Source organism: Haemaphysalis longicornis, unplaced genomic scaffold (assembly GCF_048455015.1).
Source record: "Haemaphysalis longicornis isolate Haplotype H1 unplaced genomic scaffold, Haemaphysalis longicornis Haplotype H1 scaffold_1, whole genome shotgun sequence".
Lineage (NCBI taxonomy): Eukaryota > Metazoa > Arthropoda > Arachnida > Ixodida > Ixodidae > Haemaphysalis > Haemaphysalis longicornis.
Window position 1 is genome coordinate 176,236,901 of NW_027526203.1, and position 27,165 is coordinate 176,264,065.

Consider the following 27,165-nt stretch of genomic DNA (forward strand, 5'->3'; position numbering starts at 1 on the left):
ACGTACCGGATTTGGGGTGCGCAACGCATGTTGTACGAGGTACATTCTTTGGATGTAAAAATGGCGTTTGTCGGTGGTACTTCACAGCTACACCGCGTGTGTGTCATGCTGGCTAAATGAATCTAAAATAATACAGATTCGTAGCTTCTCATAGCAAAGCTCGGAATGGTCTTCGAACTGACCACGTGTCCGCTTAATGTGACTGGTGAATGATGACCGCTGCGCGTAAGAATCTCACCGCCGATTCACCAATTTCCCTTCGGCTACGACGTCACCACACCCACCCGTAATTCCCACATATCTATTCAGGGGAATTGCCCATTCAGATGACGGATGTGGACATCGGCTCACGGGCGATTCTCCCCTTTTCATTGTGGCAATGCCTTAGCATTCAGCCACCTAAGGAGACTTAATCGCACCAATGTTTTACACAGATGAGTGGCCGATCTCATTTGCTCATAACTAACATCCCCACATTCCCCTAAACACAGCCAGCCTTACTGTTTTCAGTAGAAGTTGCTAGTCTAATGAAACTGAAACTTCTTATCTCCTGATAGTCATGCTTGGCGGTCATTGATATGTGTGTGCCCTGCGCTGCATTTCGTCTCAATTCCAGGGACAATAATGGCGACGGCGATCCATTCAGGTGAGACATTTTTACTGTATAGTTTCAACTGTCTACACTTGCAGTAAATGTATAGAACTCGAAAGACTTTGCACATTACAAACAATCAATAAAGAAGAACAGGTGACAGAGGAAGACAGGTAAGGAGACTGTCGACTCCCATGCCGCTGAGCCAGCAGCAATCTGACTGGCCCCTCAGTGGCGATGGCACCGCTGCTAAGGCTGCACCGCAGATCCACAAAATCCAGGTAGATATAGGGTCGAAGTGCGTTCATTGGAAAACAGCGAGCGCGCTGGATGACAGGGTACTACGCGCGGTTTCATCAGGGAGAGACCAAAGCCCAAAGATTCCCGATTTCCTGGTGGGAGACTGCTGTAGTTCACTCCCAGGGCTTCGGGGTGGCGTCGTGCACCTCTATTTAAGACCGATTGGTCCCACTGAAGGTTTGCAACGGTCGTTCGTTATCCGCCTTGGTTACCACTGCCAGTACGCGGCGCCTTGCTTTCAGCGGCCCAAACCGCTAGCTGAAAAAAGCGGGATGGGGATGTCACATTCACGGAACAGGGTACTTTCCCTGCCGCAGTACTCTTGTTGTGCTCTTTATTTCTTCACTGTTGCGAAGTGCTCATTTAGAGTTCTCGTGCGACTTTCGCTGTCAAAAGAGTAAGCAAAATCCGTGCGCGGTGAGTGTTCTTTCAATTGAACAAGGGTCAGTGCTCTGCACTATTTCGTTCCGGTTCTCAATTACAGTGACGTACATGTCCTTCACCTTGTATACTATGCCCAAACCTCGACGATGGCTCTTTCGTTTACTCACCACAGCTATAACAAATTCAAGTTAAAGACAACAACACCAATAACAACGGAGGAACTTCTGAAAGAAAAGAAGGCTGAAGTAACAAATTGCTCCTAAAAATAAGCAGAAATGAACGCAAAAATCAAGATCCGCACCTCCACACGGAACGAGACAAGTTTGGTCTTTAAAATCGAGTTTATTCATTAAAAAGTAATTTCTCGGATACATAATTCTTCAAATGCTCTATCAAGTACTTAAAAATTATAAACCCGTCAAGCCAAAATTTATGGGAGGGCACTTTTCGGCGCACCCTTGCTTTTGCAACAACTCTTCGTATTCACGTGCTATGACCTATACCACGGCACACTTCACATGCTCCATGTCGCCTGCTGAAAACGTAACTAAGAAGGTTCTTATTTCCATCGGTGTCAGGTATACGTAGTATTCTGGACCAAAAACAGTTGTGTCCACCTTGTCCTTTCCTGTAATAAAAAACACACACGTAAACCATGTAGCCATGCAATACTGGGTTGGCGAGAGACAGTGTAGATACCCTCACGCACATATATATGAGTTCTAACAAAGTCCGAGAAAAGAATTTAGCTTTGCAGTTCTGCATCCTCTTCTGCATCGGCATCTGCAGTTCCCTTCGCTACACTGCAGAACATCGTTGTAGTCAACAGCCAAAGGCTCAGCCAGCGAGCAGCTCTTTAGGGTTACAATTGCAAGTGTTTAAACTTTCCAGATGCGCGAAATCTTTTAAGCAAACTATGAAACGCGACAGGTATGCACATTTCGGGTGCGGGCCTTCACCGTTGATGAGTTGAGCAGTCTGTGGCCCAATTGTCCACACACAGTAGCAGTGAGGGAAGGGCAAAGTCGATGTTCCATATCACCTGCAGGCTTCCGAGAATAGGTCATTTCGTCTGCTCAGCCTTGCAATTTGCTTGCGCTAGCAGCAGTATAGATTCACGTTTAGTTCCCTATATCCATAGAGCTGTGGGGATTCAGGGATTCTGTTCTCGTCTCGCAGTCGGGGCAACACTGGTTCGAGATCAACCGAGCGCAACATTTACACATTTTTGTGCAATTCCTTTGGGTGCTTGGCACGTAGAAGCATCCCTGAGGAATAAGGAGTCATTCAGAACATTCATTGTCCTCGTTTTTGTCATTTGTGCAGTACTTATACACCCATCGTTGACACCATCGGAAATACGAGGCCATGGTGACATCATCACGATTGTTCATTGTGCTTTCATAATCGATCCCAGCAATCCTATAACGTGGAGAGCCCATAAAAACAAAAGAAAGAAAGCACGTTTTCGCATGTATAAGTTTGTCACCGTTGGATTTCTGTTTCCCCACAAACAAGGCTAGTTATCAGCCTTTATCATTCATACCGTGGCTGTCCATGGACGTGTTACCTACCTGCTGGTGAGATGTCGCACTCAGCCTGAAATTCAAGGCGGCGAGTCCCATCCTTTGTCTTAGTGACAGCCAGGTTCATTTCTGAAACACCTGTTATGGTCCGAAGGAAGGATGCCTGCGATTTGTAGAAACAGGGCAAAGCAAGGTGAAAAGGAGTGCGCGCTGGGCGGAGGTCGGCGAATGTCATAATATCTAAAACGTGTGTGATTTTCTAGAACGGCATTGTTAATAATCGTCGCTTTTTATTTACTTCCGCAGTGTGGAGGAACTTAAGAAGTACTTTGTATCATTAAATTCTCCTATAAAGTTAAAGAATTTTCACATCATCAAGGAAAAAGACAGATTGATGGAATATTACTAGGCACCAATCCACCGCACAGTTCATTTTGTTAGAGAATTACAAAAAATGCCTAGTATCCATGTAATGCGCTATTAAAGCCGTGACACAAAGCCGTAATGAGTTTTAAGCATCTTCTAAATATTTGCATCTTTGCTAGTCGTGCTCTCTTACAAATAGCTTGTGTCTTCCTGCATTAACAACCTGGCGCTATTCTGACTGGCCAAACAACTATCAAAACCGATTCGTTGAAAAGGGTTCACTTTATACCAATACGAGGACGCATACAAAGCACGATTTGTGTGTATTTCCCAGTAAATACTCACCTACGGAATCGGCGTGAGATATTGTTTGACAAGTACCAACTTTCATACATTTATGTCAGTCCCCGATGACCAGGAAATTCAAGCACTGATGCAACTACTTTCAGTACCAAAGCTTAAGCCCACATATTTGGATACCTCTATATCGAAATTATGTTCACTGCCACTTTTGTTGTCGTTCTCGTCCGAGATGGCATGAGTCTACTATTTCCCATAGCTCGTATAATTTGGAACTACTGAAATACCATACTATTGGGAGTGTTAAACGGAACACCAACTGCAGTGGGGTGCGTGAAACAGCTCACCTGCAAGCTAAAGTTGGCCGGCTTAGACAGGTCTCCCGCGTTGTCTTTTGTCTCATAAAAGTGCTCGACGCGAAGCAGAACTTGGTCCTTACTCCAGTGCTCCAGAGTCAGCAAGTGCACGTTGGGGGGAAGTGGCTTGACAAGTGCTGAACACTGCAGGAGGAAGACGTGTGACACGGACGCACACTGTGACGTAGATGGCGATGACAGACACGCGACATATCAAGCTCGAGGCTACTTAAAGAAGTTTAACGAATGTCTCTCTATTTTAGCTGGTTGAGAAGTTGGGTCAGTTTTTTTTTTTCCACCAGTGATGTTTAGAATTCTCTCTACATGTTTTTGGTGGGTTTGCTATGGCACTATGAATATTAAAACCGCTACGCTCATGGAGACCAGTTCGATTCGTAGCGAAGTAATGAAATATTTGATTCAAAATGATATCTGCGCTATTACGTTCAGCAATGTTAAACGTCTTACTTGTGTTGTATAACACCACAGCTTAGACGCTTTTTTTCTGCTCAAGTAATATGTTGGGCCTCATTATTCTCCCATTCCTTCTCTCCAGTTTGGTGTATAGCCATTCACCTGTGTTGTGATGAAGCACACCCCTGGCATGCTTTGGAATCTAGATTGTAGCTCAAAATGTTTCTGACACCAAGTGAATACAGGGCCCACATAGCTTCTTGGAGAGTGGTGCAGTAAAAACAGTGAAAGCGTACACTTCTTTACCAGTATGCATTAGACGCTGCTGTACGAGCTAAGCCATTCGCACTACACGGGCGCACGCAAAGATTGGGTCGACGTCTAAACTGCCGGGAGGGAAGAAATTCTCCACATAGCCCTGCTACTTCACCTGAAAACCGTTCTAATATTATGCTGGTCGGCTGCTGTAACACTAGAGGGTCGTCACTCCTTGGTCACATCCTGTGATGTGCAATGAAGCTGTTCGCCGCTGATTCTACAGTCCGTTTTTTGCAAAACTGCAGCCGGATTGACATGTAACAGACGTGTGGTCAAGACCAACGGCAACCGCTAACAAGTAGCACGTTGACACCCCCCTGAGAAATAGCCTTGTGGGGATGCTTACACTGGTGTTGCACTGTTCCATATACGAGGCCGGGTCGAGGGGTGCGAAGAAGAGCGCAGGAGCGGCGTACAGCGCTTGCGCCAGTGGCCGGTGCAGTAATGATGCTTGGGCCAAGGGACTCACGGTCACGCGGTGCGTACCACGTACGACCAGGCCCTTGCCGCCGTAGTAGGACTCGTTGAGCGCCTCACCCACACCGAATGCGTCGTCATAAAGGAGGCGCCGGTGGACCTGCGCAAGCACGCCGGTATAAGCCCTCACAGAAAAAAAAATGTCGAAATAGCATGCATAGACTCACAAACATCCTTTGACCAGACGAGAGTACCTTATGGCTTTCGAGATATAACTTTAATCAGTACCCCTACGCGCTTACTGATTTAAACAGCCAGGTGCGACCAGATGCTTATAAATGTATAATAATAATAATAATAATAATAATAATAATAATAATAATAATAATAATAATAATAATAATAATAATAATAATAATAATAATAATAATAATAATAATCAATCAATCAATCAATCAATCAACCTTTATTTTCGGTGCCCAGGAACAACCCTAGGGTCTTGGTACTGGTACACCATATACAAATCGTACATAAAAACAAACTAAAATCAAGACAACACAACACACACAACTGTATGCATGAAAGAAACAATAAAGTAAAGATAGTTACAGTAATCTCAGAAAGCAAAACAGCAAAAAAAAAAAAGAAAAGAAAAGAAAAGAAACAGGAGACCTAGCGTTGCAAGCCATAATAATAATAATAGTAATAATAATAATAATAAACATTGTTTATTATCAAGGAGTGCATACAGAAGCGAAATGGGGCCGCCAAAGCCTACAGGTGGGCTTGTGCGGCGTCGCCCGGCAGCAACGGCCTTCACTTCTGTAAAAAACACTCATTGACAGTGGTAACTGAATATGAAGGTAAAAGAAAGACAAGCAAAAAAAAGAGAAGCAGAGAAGAAGAAAAAAGAGAAAAAGCGGGAAGACGAAAAATTAAATTGAGGAAAGAAAAAAGGAAAGCAAACAACAACCGACAAACGGAAGAGACGAAGACCAACAAACAAAGATGCAATAAATCAACGTGGGTTTAAGCTACATGGGCGGCATTTTCCTCATCACAAGAAAATAATTAGACAACAAAGAAATAGCTACCAATCACCGCATACACATACATATTTCAGCATATTTCTTATGCCAGCATAGCAGCACGCAAGTGTTTCCCCGTTGTTGAAGAGAACAATTCGTCGGGCAATTCGTTGAAGATAGCAGGAACATAATATGGCCGCGCAACCATTCCCTAACGGGTACGTACCCTTGGCGTCATATATCGAGGTATGTGCGCAAGAGGTATAGGTCTAACATTGGGAGTTCAGTAATCCGTACACCAGAAATATTTTAGCACGACGATTTGCCTACACAATGTATCGAATGACGGGAAACCACTTGCCTTAAATACACGGTCCGAATCCGGCCCGTGTGAGTTATAAAGAAAAATCTTGGCTATGTTTTTTTAAAATAAGATTAACTCTCTTTTTCCAGGTAGCGGAGAAGTTACAAAAACAGAACATGCCATAACAAAGAACACTATAACCCAAAGTTTGAGCAAGTATTTTTCGAACAGAGAAAGGCAGTAACACTTTGCAGTTGTACAGCATACAGGCAGTAGTTCTAAGCTTTTTACATATGTGAGCCATGAGTGTGTTACACGAAAGATTCCCATCAAAATTTACACCTCGGTATTTAACAGACTCGACACAGAAAATACGGGCACAGGAACAAGATGCACAATTTGATGAGTGTACTGTAATGAAGCAGTCGTTCGGGACTGTTTTCTGTCGATTTCGGAAACAAACTAGCCTACGTTTTACAAGGTTGATTGTTATTAAATTTGCTTCGAACCAATCCGCTACCCTTCTGGCATCGTCTTGAAGATTTGAGAGAGCGAGGGAGTAACCAGAGTTGCCAGACACCAGCAGGGTGTCATCAGCGTATTGATAAATTTTCGAAGCTTTAACAATAGCTAAGTCATGAACTTAAAAATTAAAAAGAAGGGACAACATAGACCTTTGCGGGACACCTCTCTTAAGTCTGATACTATCACTCAGCACCGATTCAAGTGATACCACTTGAGAACGATCCCGGAGGTAATTTTGAAGCAGAGATAGAAATGGTCCGCGGAAGCCATAACGGTATAATTTAGTACAGATTATGTCATGGTTCACAGTATCAAACGCTTTCTTAACATCAAGAAATACCCCAAACGAAACCTCATTGTGATCTATGCTGTTATGAAGGGTATCAGACAACTTTTCAAGTAACACCTGCGTGTCCGCGCCAGAGATGAACCTGTATTGATGTTCACTCAGTAACTCATGTTTTGTTACAAAGGAAGTCATGACACCCAATATGTTCTTTTCAAGAACTTGAGAAAAAGAAGATACAAGTGAAATAGGGCAGTAGTTTAAAGGGTCTTTTTTTGCCGCTTTTACAGAAGGTAACTACGCGTGCGCAATTTAGACTGTCTGGCCAAGAGCAATGTTCAATTATGTTGTTCAGTATAAACAAAATAACACCTTTTAAATGCCCAATATTTCTGCAGAGATCACCTATGTGGATATTATCAAGCCCTAATGATTTCTTCCTGCTTAATCTACTGACTATGCAAAGGAGATCAGGGTCTGTCAAAAACCGGATAAATGCGCACGATGACAGAAGATTTGGTAGTATATTGTTACTTGCACACTGAACTGGATCGTTTTGTTCCAATGAAAACGGTTCATGGAATTTGTTGGCCAGGTCGGAAGTCGCGGAACCAAAGTTGCGTTCTATTGTGCTTTTTGTAGACAGGCGTTCGTTACCTCGTAATTGATTTACTAAGTACCAAGTTTTAGTCATATTGCGACTAGACGCTTTGAACTGTTCGCTACAGAATTGCCTCTGTGACAAAGGAATCTACGCGGTCATTTTATTTCGCATTGTACGGAACTCGTTGCGCAGCGCTGTGCTGTCAGGGGCTCGGCGACATCTTGCCCCAAGCATATTTTTTTCTTTAATCAGTGGCAAAACACCAGGGGTAATCCATTGATGCTCAGCCCTCCGTTTTTTGTTGCTACCGTTTTTTTACACGCTTCCTTCATCTGGCCTAACGTGCGAACGAAATTGTCATATGCAGTGGCATTGATATTATCTAGGATGAAAGAATTTCAGTCAAAGCTAGCAATTTGTTTGTCAAACATTTTTTTATCTAGGATGGTGACAATATGAGTATGGTCCGATTGTAAAGAGTTGGATTTGGTTAACTGACCCACAACGAAGTAGCTCTCAGGTAGCTCTCAAGCCTACTTAAAATATTCCAAAATTTACTGACAAATGGCGTATATTTTTGCAGTATTAGTGAGTCACGTTGATGAAAGAAAAATGTTGCACAGATCATCTCCGATTGTGTGACTTATGATTTGGGCGAGAAAGCGGCCATTCGATGCTTGTACTCAGTTGCAGCACTTTTCAAGATAGAGTGACATGCTTTCGAATAACCTTTCTACATGCGCCGGTTGCAGAGCACAGCGACCTCGAACCTCGCACGCTGGTGACTGTTGCGCCGCTCGTAGAGGCCGCGCCGGGACTATGAAGCTCGGCTGGAGCAGTGCGGCGAAATACTAAAAGCATCTGTCTAGCGAGCCTCTTGGCTACATCTCTGCTGGGCTATAATCACGTGCCCCTTTCATTCCCCCCAACCCTGCTTCTTCTTTTATTTGTGGTTTTATTGTCTTAACACAGTTATAGTACCTTGAAGGCCCTGTTGGCCGTGGCATCACCGTAAAGAAGTGGTTAGGCACCACTATTGTCGCTGTGCATTCGCAGGTTCCCTTCCCGTCCATGCGACAGTTTTGTTACTTAAACAACTTGACGTCTGCGCTGGAGTCGTTTTGGTGGGAGAGGCGTATCGGTGGGATGGCGTCAGTTTTGGGCACGGACGCCGAGCTGGGCTATTGAACACGGCTGGCGAGTGCAAGGGATTCCAAGCATTAAATGCTTTTGATCACGAGTTGGCGTTAAATATAGATTATGCCTATTGGCGCTAAGCTTGCTAAAATACTTAAAGTCGGTTCTGAAAACATCTAATAAGGCAGCCCTGGAAATTAAATGCTGCCCTGTAAGACCGTAAGAGTGCGCGATTTTACTTAAAGAAATGTTGACCGAATTATGAAGGCAGAGAGTCCATGCAATCGGTGGGTCGTCCGGACATTTGCTCACCCATGGCCCTAGGCTATAACTTGTTGGGAGTTGAACTCATAATTCGTGTACAATTCGTGGACTTCTTCTTTCGCACATCGTTTGTGCAAATTACCTAATCGGATTTCAGCTGGCCAACCGTTTTTATCAATGTTCTTGTTCTGTTAGTGACGCAATTGAGGTATCTTTCTGCGACCGCGTTTTTCCCTGCCTGAAGTATTCTAGAACGGCACGTGTTAGTACGACTTCGCAATACAGTCGTTTCGAAAAAAAGCCGCAACTCAAAATTGTTATCATTAGGACAACCAAATATTAAAACTTTCTGAGCTAAGTTTGAATGTGCCCCACGGTTCCCTCAGTTGAACATAAACGACACGAACCAATGCTGTAAACGATGAGTCAATTATTATTATATGTCTAGCAAATTCCTACCCACGTAACCGAAGGAAACTGCCTACGTTTCACTTACCATTAGCTCCACAGACCCGTTCCGAATACTGCTTCCGCCTTGAGAGCGGTCGGTTAGCACGGTGAGTTGGGCGTCTCGGGCAGTATCCTTAAACCGAAACAAAACAAAGAAGTCATAAAAAGTCACAAAAAAGCCTGCAGAAATTCCGAGAATTGTCTATAATGCGTAGCATTTTTATGCCGCTTGTCTAGAGTGTGAGTTCTTTGCAGCCAATTTTTTTGGCTTTTAAAAATCCTCTCCGACCAATTGTTATCATTTACGCTATTATAACGATCAAAGTTGGAACTTCCGCGAAATCTGCATTTTTGTGCAAACGCGGGGCGTTACACGGTTCGGTATTTTTGGTATCTTTCCGTTCCTTATTTTTTGTTGTCATAATTCTGTTCGACCAAATATCTCCATTTACGCTATTATAACAAAACAAAACTTGTTACCTCCCGCGAAATCTCGAATTTTCTGGAAATTTAGGCCGTTACACTGTTCGCCATTTTCGCGATTTTTTTTCTATTTTCTTATTTTTGGATTTTTCAAAATTCTGTCGCACCAATTATCGCCAATTACGCTATTATAAGGATGAAAGGTAGAAATTCCGGAAAATATGAATTTTGTGGAAATTCAAGGAGTTACACTGTCCTGGCTGTTGCTGTACTCGGCCACGAATGCTACGCATCAAAACACAAAAGACTCAGACATGACATATAGTGCTTGCGTTGAAATATGCTACGTACGGAGTTCGCTGCTTTTCATCATACACTAAACAACCAATATAGTAGGGTACTCGAGGCCTAATAAATGCTGGAAGAATGTCAGACTTTATTACAGCAATCCTGCTTTCGGCACTCTTCTTTTTGCCGCTTCTGCACGAATGCTCCGTTGGAATACCTTCGCAATCCCATCACCCCGTTGGTGGCACTGTGATAGAGATTCGGGAACGCTCCAGTCGAATTTATTAATATTCATTTATAGTTGTCAACCTATATTTTAAGATCCCTTTCCGTAAAAATTTACACCACTAACCCCATTTAAGGGAGATCTTGCGCGGCTGATACAATGACCTAAATCATGCACCACAGCACTGATACATAGGCTAGTCGGAGGATTACTCTACTAACAACATGATTGCGTAGATTTTGGCAGGACAACTGTGGGTGGTGACCGTAGCAGTGTGGCTGAGACATATGTGGTGCATATGTCTCGAATGATCATGTCGCGATATGTTCATGCCTCATATGTCACGATTGCAAGGTAGGACAACAGAGTTTATGCCACTAAACACTACACAGACTGATTATATCATTTATATTCTTCTAGTTTCTGAAAAACACCCACCCCCATAACACTTAGGGGCGTACCGGACGTAGCTTTAAGTGCTCTTGGGCGGACCGATTGGCGGCGCGGCTTGCAAGCCAAATTCTAGAGGCCTTTGCTTCGGTGATACGTGCACATACATACTCTATCTTGTTGTTGTGGTTGGATGCACGGTGACTTTTAGACATGCGATGCTATTTTGGGCTGCATGACGATTAAAAAACAAACTTGTTTTGTTCGCAAGTTCTTCCTTTTTGACGAAAACATCAGTACGGAACAGCGTGTCTGTCTGCCTGTCTCTCAGTCATTGGGAATTAACCGACCGGCCAAAAGTTGAAGGAATGCTAGAACAAGACATATACTGTATATATACAGAACCTCTGCAAAGAACTATTATTGGTGTTGGTTTTATTGCTGCCAGACTCACCATTATAAAGATTTTGCTGTTAACGGGATAGTAGTTTCCAGCAACCGGTTCTTGAACGTCAAGCTGCCATGTCGGCCTGAAGTTTCGCCTGCAAGAGAAGCAGAATATCAAAGAATTCTCAGGGGACGTTTCGTCTTGTGTTGTGCGCGCAAGGTATATTGACAGGGAGTGTTCCTCTTAGACTAAATACATATCGTTTTAAGTTATCACGTGGAGAGGACTAAAACAGCAATAGACGTCGACATCGTAACCACGACGTAGAAAACGTTCATTGTAAAGCTCGTTTAAGATGTGTGTGTTGTGCGGTGCTGCAAACAAACATTTGACACGGTTTCTAACATCTAAAAGTGTAGGAGGAGGCATTGACCTCTCAACGTATCCGGCAGCTCCAGGCATACCACATATATAACCGTCTGCACCGTAGCTGCTGCAGCGGCTTAATACGGAAGCGACGCTATCAGATTCGTTTGATGACTGTAATTTAAATTGCCATTATATTTCAGAGTTTTTGGCGGGTGTTTTGTGTTGATCAACCACAGTAAACATCACCTTAAGCAGTTCCAATGTATAAACAACCCCGCTTTTCAACAAAAGAACCCAATACAATTTATTACGCTAGATTAGAGTACAGTGCCACAGCCTACACTGCAGTGAAATAGTGCCCAATATCGTACAATGAACATTGTAAACTTTTTATAAGCGCCCAGTACATGTGCGGCTTCCATCCTCTCCCTCATGTACTGCTTAAAAGACACCGCAGTTTTAAAAACATAGTGGCGACCACCGAGTGCGAGGTCCTAGTAGTTTTCTTGCTACGATTGGCCGAAAAACTGTACCATACGGGAAGAGTGAGGGGAATAAAGGGCCACAAGCGCAAATACCACCACAGGTAAGCATGGACACCTCACGGAATAATCGAAGCAGCGATAGCCATATACCGTAATTACCCGATTCTAACGCGCACTTTTTTTCCGGAAAAATAGGTCGAAAAATCGCATGCGCGTTAGAATCGGATACGAAACCGAAACTGCCGAAACAGCGAAAATTTTGTTCCACCCATCGCCATTTCAAGATGGCGCCAAAGCTTTTAGCAACAATTTTTAGGACGCAGGAAGCACAGGTGCCTAGGCTTTTCTATCGGCGTTCACACAAATCGTCAAATCGTTCCACTTGCGCGCTTGATAACAGCAATGGCAGCAGCGGCTCTCACGCGTACAAAACGAGCGGTCGGCTGAAGCGTGCGCCTCTGGAGGAGCTCGTGGGATGTGCGTGCGCGGCGTGGGCCACGATCCCATCGACCATGGTTGAACGTCCGTTCAGAAGTATGGCATCGCGAACGCGCTTGACGGCACCAAGGACGAGATGTTGTGGTCCGCGGGGAGTGACGAGGAATGAGATGAGTAAGATTACTTCGAGTAATAAATCGCCGGTTTCTCTCGCACACGTTTTTCTGGCTCACAAAGTTCCGCGCGCATTTCAATCGGAGGTGCAAGTTTTTTCGTTTTTTTTTGCCAGGAAAATCGGGTGCGCGTTAGAATCGGGGGCGCGTTAAAATAGGGTAATTACGGTACGTGCATATGTTTGCTTTATTTTCGCGGTCTAGTTGGCGACAATCAAACTTTTTTATCAGGCCCACAGATCATTTGAAAAGCGCTGAAAAGTTACACTTTTGAAGAAAAGTAAACGGAGCACTGGATCAGTAGCTGAGGGGCATCCCTGTGCCGCCTCGGAATGGCAATGTAAAAGAACAGCCACGCTCTAAGTGTGCATTCGCTGTTCCAGCAACCATGCTATTCGCTATGTTCAATCGCCACTTTTTGAAGCGTGTCCGCATGGTCTTAACAGATGGCGCCGAGGCTGCGCAATTGCGCTGGTTACCTTCCCGGACGTACCTTTTTATAAGCTTACTCATACCGCCGCTATTGAGTTTAAAGAACCTACGCGCCATTGAATACGTGCTATTTTCGCACCATAGAGTGGCACCATACTGCTCACAGGCGGCATAGTATTGTCTTGCCATGTTAGCGTGCCGTAGACGTCTTAAAATGAAAACCAATTTGGCCTGAAGAGTATAGCAAGCACATTCGGAACTTAGACGGCGACCAGAGACGTAACGCCGTTGACATGAAGCTGTATTGCCGCTGGGAAAGCAGCGTTGGTTTTGCATTGTTGACAGGATTGTGAACCATTCGTTATACGTTCCATATAGGTATTTGGTGGACTTCACTTTCTGAAATTTTTTTTTTCTTTTTGGGTCCTCCTTGGGCCGAAAGTCGCCTTTCTACCTTTCTCTAGTCTAAGTATTGTGTGACATTTGGGCGCTATTTTTAGCAATACGTTCATATTTCCAAAAATTAGGAAGTGGCCCACACGACACCGCATGTCCCGACCTCCCGAGAGTCATCACTTGGTAACGAAATTCATGCGGCATAGCACTAGCGCCCCCCCGCCCCCCCCACGTGCTTAAAGGCGCCCATCCCAAACTATTACACTCCTCTTCCCCCCACCCACTCGCCTCTCTCAGGCACGTTACCCCAAAACAAGGCATAGAAAGAGAACGTTTGCGGCCGTCACGAAGACAAGTCGCTTGTCAAAACCACTGACGTGGACTTAAGCAGTGCCTGTTCAGAACTTTTTACCCCTCTTGTATTATATCAGCCCCATGGTTCTTTGTACCTTGATTTAGAATTCAACGGTGTTGTATGAAGTCTATTGAGAATACCAAAATTTTCATAAATCAGCAAATTTCATAAGATCAGCAAGTTCGTAAAAATCGAGAGCATCAAGTGAAAACTACTACTTTATTCCCGGCTAAAAGTTGTTATTATGACTTCCTTTGTGGTATTTACAGAACTCCATCGCACACTTCCACTCTATTCTCATTCTTTCTAATGAGAAATTAAGCCTGAACGTTTTGCAGAAGCAGTCCAGAGAAGAAAAATTGAAATATTGTGGGCCCAATCTCCCTAGCGGAAAAGTGTATAATTCTTCAATGATAAAAATACAAGTCTCAATCACATCAGTGCAATGACTGCCTGTGCACAGTGCCCACTTGTTCCATAGGCACCCGGAATCTTTTACCGCGCTTTTATAAATATGGTTGGACCTCTACAATATAGAATTTTTTGTGTAATCTGGATTTTTCTTTTTATCTGCCTGCCTTAATACGCCTCTATTTCTTTTCGGAAGACCATTTTTTTCTGCCTTTCAGGTGCGGTCGCCATTCTAATTGAATATGTCTTCGTTTCCCACTGTTTAACTTTCCTTGCAGTCATTTTCGTCTCGGATGCATTCTCAAACACGATTTTCAACTGTTGTGAGATTTGCAGAAGTTGCGGGCCCTCGCATCAAGGTATAGCGATTTGAACAAAAATTGCACTATATAGGGGAAACCATCGTCTCCAAGTATCAAGTTCATAGCTTAATAAGTTTCAATTACATTCAATGGCTACTTTTTTCTGGTATTCCGCCTTGTATGCATAATGAGAGTATCTTCAATAACCTGCCAACTTTGTCAAATAAGAGCGCTTATTCTACGGTACGAAAGGCCTACAACATCATACAAATGCATGAGAAGTAAGGCCCCCAAAGGAAGTTCTCACCTGCGCTGTAGAATCTCCCTGCCATTAGAGTCTGTGTAAAACAGTTCATCCGTTTGAAGCTCGGTGTCAAACCTGGTTACAATTTCTTTTCCAACTTCATCGCTGTAAAAAGAAGGGAATGGACAGGGAACAAGATGCTGATCACCGCGCAGCAGCCATTGTCACATGGCAGCGATCAAGTTGGTCTAAACAAAATATTCTGCATACAATAAAGCTATCTAAAAAACATTTTCGCAGAAAGTTAGGAATATAACTACGAACTATCATGTCCCTCAAGCATTTCGTTGGAACTGCCTCCTTTGGTTTCTATTTTATTTCAGCGTTTTCATTTCTCTTCAAGGTGGCCCACCACGCTGCTCCCTTCATAGGTTAGCATCCTTCACTTACAGCGGAAGCACTGTGACAAATGTGGGCCTACCATTGCAGAAGATTGCTTTGTCTTTTCGTGACAAAGTAACCGCGTGATAAATGTTTCCTCCTATCAGCATCCCAGTAGGACGAAGCTGGTTTAAAGGTTTCCACAAGTTTTCGGCCTGTGTTCTCTAAAGTGCGCTACCATTGAGATGGCACCGGGAGTGAATACGAAAACCCTCACACGTTTTCAGAAACGAAGAGCATTTGAGAAGGCCGCAGTTCTGATATTGTCGTTTGACAATTCTGAACCAAACTGCTGATATTGTAGACAGCTGAGTCAGTAAGCGGAATTTGTACTTTTAGTTGTTGTAAGGCATAAAATTCTCACCCCCGTTATTATAAACATCCCGCACCCTCATTTACGGAGGTGACGCACCCCTGCGGAGGCTTAACGTTAGTGGTTTTATGCCCGGTGTGAAACATTCCCATATACAACAAAAACAGCGCAACATATAACATCAAATTCTATACGGTCCAACGGCTTGACTAGTCAACCCCAGGGCACGCACGCGGAGACGCTGTGCATTCATAACATGTTGGGATGAAAGCACAGTCAAGAAATTTTGGCGTGCCCTCTTTCGCGTACGTTGCGCGGTGATAACACCTATACCTTGGCGGCCACATGTCGTGGCCTGCAATGAACGCATCCACACAAGAATGCAATGTTAGTCGTTCCTGGATCTTCGCTACCAAAATGTGGGCTCAGCGAAACAGCTGTTCTAATTGCGGACCAAACAGCCTTTTCTGCACGTGTTTTTCTGTGAGGAAGTTTTGTTGCTGACGGTTCACGGCATGTGGGTAGCCTTCCCTCGTAGTAGGCTTAAACGGCAGCTCCATGCCAAATCGTCAATGCCCGTAGTTCGTGCCATTTCTGTCCGGCATGCACTCGTCGTTCGGCTGGGGCGTTAAACCTGACAATGTCGTTGTTGCGTTTGTTTATAAATTTATGGGTAACTAGCCAGTGGCACTTGGTTTAGTCGAATCAGAACGGAACTGGAAGAAAATGACGCCACCATAAACCGGGCACCAAGTTTCTGTTTAGTTCGGCACCTTTGCCTAAATCTCTGGTTTGTGACTCTTCATAAATCATGCCGGCCTAACGATGTTTTTTTATGCTTTTTGCTTTGTATCTATAGCCCTTTCGTCGCATCTGGGGTACTGTCTTCTCCGCTGTCCTAGTGAGCTGGAATGACACACAAGTTTACAATATGCCCGGGGAAGTTCAGATTCTTTTAATTGGTTTCTTTATTTCTGCCCAACCTGCCCAATCTATTTTTAAAGGTAACTATTCCGCCCAAACGATACTCTATACCTCTCATCCCATCGCATACCCAGGGTAACTGGTAGCGGGAGCACAAAAAGAATGAAGCGATTTCCAATTATCCTTAACGGAAAACATAGTAGCGCTCTCCACCACTGGCGTGTACTTCACGGAGTTTGCCTGCTTCGATTTTTAGACCTAGAGGTGTTTCTCTTTAAAGCATTTATATAAAAACTGGGCGAGCCCTCTCATTTGATGTGGAGGAATTTACTATGCCCGAACTGTTTATACTTGGTTTTTGGATGTCCTGGGTATACTGTATGTCACTGTTCTTACAACATTACAAAATATTAAGTGCCGTGGTCTAGAATTATTCTAATCCCTTCTAGCACACGAATGAAAGTAATCATTTTTTTTCGGAAAGGCTGCCAATCCTTTCTAGCCCACCAATGAAGGGTCATAGGTTACTTACTCGACAGGAATAGAGCCCACAACCCAGTCGAATTCAACGAAGTCTGCCTCTTCGTACACACGTATGACTTGCGTTAGCCAGTCAGAGAACTTCTGGTGAACTTCTTGAACGATTGAGCCATTGTTCTGAAAAATAAAAACACGTTAGTGCTAGTGGTGCAGGAATTTGTCGAAGATTCAAGTACTCACGTCGCAGTTACTATATGATACAAATACTAAAAGCCACAACACATTACACACAGTACGTATCGACAACAGAAATTAGTGTTTGCGTATCGTCAGACTAAAAGAATTTGAGGAATATATATCAAGGAATCTTCATCGACTAAAAAAAGTACCTGATCACCACGCGACTCGCTAATAGGCGGTGGTGAACATAGAAACTGTCCTACATACATCTCTGAATGGTGGTACATAAACGAGAGAAAAAAATTCGCACAGAGAAGCTCGCGCAGCAAAGTGGCGCCACCGCCTCAAGCGGCTGCAATACGGCGCATTAACCTTCCAATTTGCTTAAAGTACTTGTCACAAAAAAATAACACCAGCAGTCTAGACACAGATACACGCCAGGAAAAATGCACAATAACTCTGACGAAACTTCAAGGCCTTTTAAAGAAGATATTTGTTCATTCAAAGATAAGCTAGAACCCTTGACTTGACTTGAGTGGACTTGACTTCTTGTATTCTACATTAGAATCTACGCAGAATTCTTCCCATCGGTATGAAAGTTTAGGGCATTAGGACAAGAAAATCTTGCGGTACATTTGCGTCAGTCGAATGGTCTGCTGGAGAATGTTTATTGGTCATGTGAGCGGGTCAAGGTGTGAGAGGTTTGAGCCGTCAAACTTTTACAATCTGCAGTCAGGAATTTAGGACATCTATCACTGCAAAGCAGCCACGAAGTTGCTTTTGGTAACTGTGGCTGATCGCATAGGAACATCCGGGGTAAGGACAGGTTCCCTTTGGTCAAGAACGCAGAATGGCAATATCATTATTATCTGGTTGCCGCAATGCTAACTTGGGAAGGCTTTGCCTCATTTCAGTCTTTCGTTTGTCACCACTGGAAAGCAGACTTTATTGAATTCCCCAGGAACGCAGGGATTTTGCCTAATTGTAGGTCATGAGATAGGAATAGCACTTGACGTGAGCTCTTTGTGCATCCTATTTACCGACGGAAAGGGGTTGTCCGCACGGCCACTGTGCGTGTAATTGCCTCAAGAGGGACAATACCAGTTATGCACCAGTTAAAGCAACAAATAAAACAGTGCACACCGCTCTTTGCCTCTTCGGAAACCTTTCACAGAGCAATTTCGAAAAGATGGAAAGAACAGTTCGGACTAACCACTATGTGGACGATCTCTGCCTTCTTTGCCACGGGAAGTGGTTCGAGCTGTGTAGGTCGGAATATGTAGGCACCAGATGCACGGAACTCGAACTTGGTGTTATTGCCAGGATGTCCCTCGTACCAGTAAAAGGACTGTTTCACACGGACGGTTGTATTCTTCCACGAGATGGCACTAAGCAGGCCACTCGTGCAGTTGATGACAGCACTCGCCACCTGGAATAAATGAAGCTTACTGTTGAGCTAGTCACCATCCCATTAGGAAGCGCAGGGGCACTACAATACAAAAATACAACACGCTGCAGGACGAAAACCCCAGCACCCATATTGTGAAGTCCGCTTCACCGAGTATGCTTTTTGCTTTTGTTCATATCCTGAGCTTTGTATTTCCCTGGAGAACCCTACCATTTTCATTCAGTTCAGCCTTAGCCACCATTTTTAAGGTTTACGTTTTTGAGGACCACGTCTTTATGCTCTCTCCTATCGGGAATAAACGAGAGTACAATGCAGGGCGGCAAAGGCGTATACTGCCTTCCACATAATCTTTCTCCTTATTGCAGTAATGTATATGAGATTGTAAATTATATTTGGATATGTTACCTGAGACATCGGGTAATATACAAAAATAGCAATACACAAGTGGTATTTAAAATGATCTTCACAGTGTAACCCCAAAAGTAGGTTACTTTTTGGGCAGGGCACAGCAAGCGCGAAAACTTGTCCAAAATCGTCCTTGATTCAGCAAAAAATTATTCTGATACCTATATCAAAACTTGCACCCACTTATGGAGAAAATGCACAGAGGATTGTCCTAATAAGGCACAGATTAAAGCTGTTGACGCCTAGCTATATGATTATACCATACTTAAAACACAGTATTTTATACAAAACTTCCTAAACTATTGCCTTTAGGTCATATCATTATTTTGTGATCACCTGCAATCGCATTTCATTTTCAGCCCTAAAACGAGAAAGAAAACGCTGAATCGAACACCCGAAAATAAATCTGACCAATTGTAAAGCTGTATCACCGTAAGCAGGATCTTAATGTGGGAAAGCATCGGTAAGACTTCTAGGGGTTAGAACTGGCCATCAGCGGTGAGAGAGAAATAACGGTTTAATGATACTGCCGAGGTTTGTCCAGCAAAGAGCCTGACATGCTACGTCAGGCGAAAAATGCAACAATTGAGAAAGAAAAAAAAAGAAGAAAAGAAAAATAAAAGCAAGAAGGGAAGATAGAAAGAAGGAAAAAGAAGGCCATCAGCGGTTCACATATATGCAGCGATATCGGCTTTAAAACTACGAGATAGTATTGTAATCGTCGGAAATGGCATGTACGCATATGTGGGAAGTGACCTGGGATATATGGGATGCAGTTGCCGATATTACTAGTAAAGTAATGGCCTGCCATATTATATATGAAAGCTTCGTAGCCTAAGCCTCGACCTTAGTTTACTCAAATATATAGAATGTTTTGTTTCTAAATGGCACCAATTTGTTTCAGCTAATAATTTCAACTCTTCCCCAGCAATAGTAACATCTGGAGTCCCACAGGGCTCAGTTTTAGGCCCGTTATTATTTTTGATATATATTAACGACCTTCCTAATTGTGTCTTATCCTGTATTCGTCTGTTTGCTGATGATTGTGTTGTATTTCGTGAAATTAAAAATGGCGCTGATGTAACTACCTTGCAGGCAGACCTAGATAACATAGCTATATGGTGTGATAACTGGCGAATGGAGTTCAGCATTTTTAAATGCAAGGTAATGAGAATAACTCGTACTTCAACAACTCCAATGTACTTTGTTAAAGGGATACCATTAGAACCAGTTGCGTCATATATATATATATATCTAGGAGTCCATATCACTAATTATTTGAAGTGGGATATGCACATCGATCACATTACCGCTAATGCTATGCGTACCTTGGGCTTTAAAGACGTAACTTCTCCGAAGTCCCACCATCCGTAAAACTTCTGTAGAAAACGCTTATAAGGTGAAAGCTGGAATATGCCGCTTCAATCTGGGATCCTGACCCCGCTTTTTTATTCATAAGCTGGAAATGGTTCAAAACAATTCTACCCGTTTCATTCTTTGCAACTGCACTAGAGCTGCCAGCATACGTTTTATGAAATCAACACTTAATTTACAAACCTTAGCGCTCCGTAGAACATTTTCAAGCCTGTGTCTCTTCCATAAAATTTACCATCATCCGCTCTTCAAAACAGAATTCATTCATGCTCCCGCTTACGTGTCTGAACGACTTCACCATTCCCAAAAAGTTGCTGTCTCCTCGTGTCACTCTCATTTTTACGCTGCTTCATTTATTCCACGGACTTCAACTGACTGGAACCACCTTCCCGCCACCAGAACTGCTACAGATAACGTTAATAAATTCATGTCTGCTATCACCAGTGACTTGTATAACGTTTTTTGCCAATTACCCTTGTTGTATTTTGTATTTTTGGTTGTATTTTGTATTTTGTATTTCTGTTGTATTTTTTGGACTAGGGCTGTGTAACTCCTCTTCGATATTGAATGTTATTATTGTTTAGCCTACTTGAAATGTACATGTAATTTTCACTGCTCACCGTTTTTTTTATTGTTTTACTTACCACCCCCTCTATAATGCTTCGGCCCTGAGCGTACGTGTAAACAAAATAAGCTTAATAAATACACACACACACACACACACACACACACCCGTATATATGTATAAATATATGCTTATATATATATATATATATATATATATATATATATATATATATATTGTACAACAGAGACGTACGGGACGAGGGATTCCGTAAGGGCACATATCAAAGTTGCAGTCCTTATTGCCAGTGCTGTTTGGCGTTTTAACTTTAACAGTGTTTTATAGCGCCGAATGAGGTATGATTGCATTTTTTTTTTGCAGGAATAAATAATTGAAAATTCAAGTCGAGAAAAAATGCGCCGTTTTTTCCGGAAGCGGGAATCGAACCCACAACCTCCGCATAACGCGTGCGGTGCTCTACCATTGAGCTAGTTCCGCGGCGACTCCCTTCTCGACTATACGGCGGGGTTTTGTATTTACGACTGCTCAGAGCCCGGTCAAGTGATATATATATATATATATATATATATATATATATATTGGAAGTCAAGAAAACCTTGGAAAGGAAGAAAGAAAGTGGAGAAAAATGCCCGCCAGGTGGGATCCGAACCCACGACCTCCAGAATACCGGTCTGGTGCGATAACCACTACGCTACCGGCGGGGCTTTTCTGGGGTATTTATGTCAATGTAATTTTTTCCTGTGCTTGGGGGTGGTAGCCAGCGCCACTCCGACTTCTCGTGGTGAAGGGGACCTTCTTTTTAACCCCCGGGCCGTGACTCCAGTGTCTACGACATGTCGAGAGTGGTCGACCAGCGTTGAACCCTCTTAAGCTTCCTATGGCACCAAGACTGCCAGAACAGAGGCCCTCGCTATGCATGTAGCGAATCAGAATAGGAAATGAGGGGCTCGTTGAAAATAAGACAGAAATAAAGTTTGGCAGTCAAGAAAACCTCGGAAAGCAAAGGGGAGGATGTGGTAGGTCATTGAAACAGATAAAGAATTTGGAAAGAAAAAAAGAAAGTGGAGAAAAAATTTTTCTCCCCTTTATAAAGCTTGATTAAAAATGGCATTTTCGATTGTCCTTGACGAAGAGTTGTAGACGAATGGTGAGAATTTCCACCTTCCGTAAGATTTCCGTAGCCGAGTGTATCGTGGCACCAGCAACGAGCATACAGCAACCGGTACACGTTGGGCACTCTGCGCAGAGAATAAGTACCCTCCATAGTAAGCTATTTTAAGCTGGAACGGCAGTGTTGAAGGAGGGAACGTGGCAGCTGAATACAGAACACGTTTGCATTTAGAAGGCGTTTGTTTTGATCAATTACATTTAGGAAACATTCAGTTGCAATGTTAGGAAGCGCACAGTAAATGTACACATATTTAGTACCTAAAAAGCAGGCTCGAAGTTATGTTTGTCAAGCAACATTGATTACGATTGTAGAAGGCGGTGTAAATTAAGTCCTACTGAGAGGGTGGTTAGGAAAGAAAGCAGAAAAACAGAATACAGCTCAAGAAGGGCGGATGACAAAAGAAAACGATGCTTACTCTAGACAGAGCGTTTTCCAATTACTTGCAAATGAACTCGCTATCATTTATAAATGTACTGGCTATGCCGCATCGGCGACAACTGTCTGATGCTCACTGATCGTTAGGTATTACGGTTTGGTAAACTTTGAAAGGAGCGAAATATTACCGGCACGTTTTTATTAATAGTGATAATTCCGTGATTTTGAGCCCTTTTAGCCTGGGTACGCATGACCAGTTATGTATACACACAGTAAGAAACCTTCCGCAAGTAAAGCTCCAAAGAAATAAAATGGCAGCCACTACTTGGGTCCGGAGTAACTTCAGAAACCATGAAATCAGTGAAATATTGCATTTGAACCATAACAGAGAGATTACACAAAGAGCTTCATGCATGCGAGCCATGAGAATTAGGTCACTGCTTCTGAGCGCATAAGAAGCCATGCTGTAATTCAAACCTGAAAACGGAAATCCAGATGAATGCTTTTCATTAATCAGGTGCATTAGGCAACCAAATTTAGCATTTACACAAGAACACCACATGTCACGATGTATGCATTTTGGAAGTAGAAAGTGGTACAAACCGATTTGGTCTAGGAGAAGGTGAATATCGAAATATGAGGAATGTGATGGCTGCCAGTTGACAGATTAAAGACCTTGGCTTCAGAAACAGTGCGAAAACATATTTCTGTTATTTCTAGCTTGAAAATAAAAGGGCAATTTTTTTGTTCACCAAGGGGTGAAAGTCAAGTTTTCGAAGTGCTTAACACCCTAAATTACGCTCGCACTGTAGGTAAACCAACACGGCATGATCAAATTACCCGAAAACACCGCAGTTCACGTTGTTTATTGAATGCCCCTGCGGAGTAATTTGATGAGCACAAGTAATGAGTTTACGAACGGACCAGAAGATATTGTTCCGAAGGAATAATATGCAGTAGTATTTTATGTAAACTCTTTAGTAAACAAATTGTACAAGGTTTCGTATAGCTCACGTATCCATAATTATTTCACTCCATTCATGAATGAAAGGGTAGTGTTTAAACAGCATCCACTACGATTAAAACGGTTTTGAAATTCAATCAGATTCGCATGCATTAAAATTAACTGTTTTGATTTGATGATTTCGCTGCAAATACTTTACCTTTCCTTGTAGAACCATTTGTTTGACGCCAGGTTCACCACAGGTTGCCGTTTTCACCATCGAAAGGTCTTGAGTACATGAGAAAAAATGTGCCATAAATATCAAGCTTGAAATAAAATTGGCAAGCTTCAAATAGTGGTATCAGCCAACTCTCGCTTCTGTTTACCACTTTAAAACTATGCACAAATACTGCATGTTAAGGAACAAGGAGCGCAGGCACAATACCTACCCAAATTGAGCTCTTCTATGCTGTAGTCCATCAAGCATTGCTGAATACAGCGTTGAAAATGTGAAAGTGGTCAACTGTTTTGTTCAACTTTCGTTTTTACCCGCCACGGTGGCGCAAAGGTTAAGCCAATGGCCGCCCGAGCCGGAAGACACGATTTCAATACCTGTCGTGGTTTCGGTTTTTAACAGGGAGGCGAAAAGTGGAAACACCTGGGTGTCGACATTTCGGCGCACGTTAAAGATCCTCAGGTGGCCGTAATTATCCCGGAGCCCTCCACCGCGGCTTGCCTTATACCCCAGGTTTAATTTCTCCGCGTTAAACCCCTGAAGTTTGCAATTCGAACATGCCTAGTTTATGTTTTTGCTACCTGCGTCAGGCCGCGCCGGGTTGTGCTATTGTTTTGGAGCTTGGCATGGGCTTGCTCTTTTTGTCATGCGCCGCACCGGGCAGTCTTATTTGATGTGGAGAGGGTTTCACCCTGTCTTCAGCAGCCTAGACTTTTTTTTTCTTTGATTGACAAAGTTCTCGATCAACTATGACTTTTCGGGAAAGGATGTCGGTAAGCAATAGTTTGAACCCTCCTTATACAGAAACGTTTTTGTGACTCTGCTGAGCCATAAATTTTCTGACCGGGTAGTTTTATATGCTTCGTGCACAGTCGCATTACAGGGTACAACAAAAGCAGAACCTGAGAAAAAAATGGAAATTGCTAGTGTATGGCATGCTTCCAAAACGGTAATGAATGACCTTCCCTGGTCCGCGTCAAAAATGATCATTTTCCAGCTCAAAGAGGATGTGAAAATGAAAGGTTCCCGAAGAATGAAACTTTTTGAGCCCAATCAGGGAGACAAAACCAAGAAGGCTGCTTATAAGCTTTCAAAGTGTGAGATCGTCAAACGAACCACTTTATGTTAAGCTTTAGGGCTGCCGCCGGAAATAAAGCGGGTCGTTGTTTCCCCTTGAGTGCAGTGCCCGCACAATCCTTCCCACTTAGCGGCTTAAGCTCTTTGCTGTGCTTCGGAAGCTTCCAACGGTTTTTTGGTTCCCAATGGTTCACACAGGCTTGAAAGCATCCGACCCAGAACACTGTAAGGCAACATTCTACAAAGCGCTTCGTGTCTCGACACTGGACAATTTAGAGAAGCTAAGTCAAAGCAGCGGTTAATGCAACCGGCCACACACAGAAGACAGCACAATGGTCACGTGGTGTCCACGAATTTTGGGAAGGTTAGAAAAGGTTGCCAATAGTCGGGCGACAGCAGTTGCTTTGCGTGAATTTCCATAACAGATCCCAATATTTATGTGCAAGCTTATTCACCTGCTTCCAAAAGTAGTTTTCAGAAGTTGAAAATAGTGATCTAAATTTGTGGATGCTACATTGTTTCTGCATTGATTAGAGGAAAGAAGGCGCAGCACAAATGAAAATATCTGAACACAAAGCGAAATCGTTCCTTACCAGTCCCTTACCAGTTTAATTCATTACAAATAAATTTATGCGTCGTGTTTACTTTGAAAAAATCGGCCGCGTATCTGCTCCTTTCGTTGCAAATGTCGTCAAAAGACTTGTAGACATTTGCCGAGGAAATGCCCCTCTTTGCTTTCCCGCTCACCTCACATGCTGTTCCTGTACCGTCGCGCTCATTCCAATGTAAACACACTAAAGGTTTACGCAAGGTGATTTGAATTTACCGCATTCTACTGCTACAGGCCGGGTTCTTCGATGCCAGCGCTGGAGTACGGCGGAGACGCGCGTGAATGGAAGCGGCTGACTAGAAGGTTTATAGAGCCGCGTGGCCGTGCTTCGCGTGCGTTCCGAGCAGAACGTGGAACCTAGCTAGTGCAACCTTTCGTTGCTGTTGCCACGTGATTTTTCATATGCCGCCAGGAGGCGGCGGTTTTCTGCAGATGTAGAATATCATTTGCTATCGAAAAACCACGCATCCATAAATTTTTTAATAAAGGAACGCTGTAAATATCCCTTGTGTACTAATTTCCTGTCTTATATTTGCGTAATGTCTTGTTCTTGTTCAACAAAGCTGACAAGTATGAACATATGAACCGGGCTTAGACGTTTAGATGTGGCTGTGAGTATGTAAGACTATTGCGCAATATCAGTTTTACTTCGGCCGGGTGGCTGAATCGAGTCACAGACAGACAGACATACAGACAGACTAAAATTTCTGGGTTTAGGTAGCCCAAGAAAGACTATCGTCTTTAAAACATACATCACCGGACCATGCTCCTGAGCGTGCCAGTGACACATCACACTATTTAGGGAGAAAACAAAGCTAGGTTTACGGCCGCAAGTACATGCCCATGTGTCTGATGTGCGGTGTAGCTCAGCTTACTGTTGCAGGCTCAGTGCGAGTGGTGTTCACTTACAGAACAGCCAAAGATGAGAACCTCCTCCCAAGTAGTAGTACCTTTTTTGTGATGTCGGGGCCGTTGGTCAAAAGAATGGTTGTCCACTTCAACAAAATATGTCGCGAAACCAATTGCTGGGACGTCCGCAACAGCAACTATCTCGTGGTCAGCCTTGCTCTTTCTTTCTGGGATGACGGTCACACCATCAGGTATCCTTGTAATCTGTAAGAGACACACAGATGAATGTTTCACTGTATTCGGTGTTGTGACAGGGCTAAACAAAAGGTACTGAGACTGAGTTTAAGAAACCACAATACCACCTCTAGTGTCTTCATTATATCTAGAGTCGAAAATGAAGTGGGCTGATCCTTTTTCCGGTGAGATTCTGCTGCCATGCTCTTGCACGTCATACAAACGAGGTTTACGCCACTGCTATTAGTGTCATCTTTACACTAGGGTGAGGCAATGGTGAGCAGAAACACTTTGCCATTAGTACAGCTTTCGAAATTACTGAAGCTCGTGGTTGTGTTTTATGGTGTAAATGGCTCCATTTCGGTGTCACCCAACATAACTTACGTTCGATAGCTAAAAATAACAGAAAAAATAAATAACAAACTTGCTTTGACCCTGGCACATACAAACAAAGGCTGAAGTTCCTTTTCAGTAGATGGAAATAGAGAGAGAGTACCGTAAAGTTCCGAGAGAACGCTTTCCACCGAAGCATCGCCCACCCCCCTTACGGTGGGAAGTATTCAATTTACTAAAAGACACCAAAGATCACCCACCACTACAAGATGCGCTAGCTTTGACGCCTTCGAATTGCGGGGAGCTCCCTCCGGGAAAACATACCGCGGCCGCAAA

The 27,165-nt window shown here is 43.4% G+C and overlaps 1 protein-coding gene across 1 annotated transcript in view; it reads right to left on the bottom strand.

Annotated features, from left to right (window-relative positions):
• Nucleotides 1–1,598: 1,598 nt before the first annotated feature.
• Nucleotides 1,599–27,165, bottom strand: part of LOC144139672 (lysosomal alpha-mannosidase-like) — a 97,194-nt gene continuing 71,627 nt past the window's right edge. The window contains exons 15-25 of the mRNA XM_077671965.1: nucleotides 26,364–26,526; nucleotides 23,712–23,779; nucleotides 18,443–18,658; nucleotides 17,102–17,226; nucleotides 14,955–15,056; nucleotides 11,353–11,440; nucleotides 9,618–9,704; nucleotides 4,903–5,133; nucleotides 3,816–3,968; nucleotides 2,851–2,965; nucleotides 1,599–1,904 (exon numbers count right to left, since the gene is read on the bottom strand). Of these exons, the coding sequence (XP_077528091.1) occupies nucleotides 1,774–1,904; nucleotides 2,851–2,965; nucleotides 3,816–3,968; nucleotides 4,903–5,133; nucleotides 9,618–9,704; nucleotides 11,353–11,440; nucleotides 14,955–15,056; nucleotides 17,102–17,226; nucleotides 18,443–18,658; nucleotides 23,712–23,779; nucleotides 26,364–26,526 (1,479 nt within the window). The 3' untranslated portion in view covers nucleotides 1,599–1,773. The remainder of the gene's footprint in view (nucleotides 1,905–2,850; nucleotides 2,966–3,815; nucleotides 3,969–4,902; nucleotides 5,134–9,617; nucleotides 9,705–11,352; nucleotides 11,441–14,954; nucleotides 15,057–17,101; nucleotides 17,227–18,442; nucleotides 18,659–23,711; nucleotides 23,780–26,363; nucleotides 26,527–27,165) is intronic.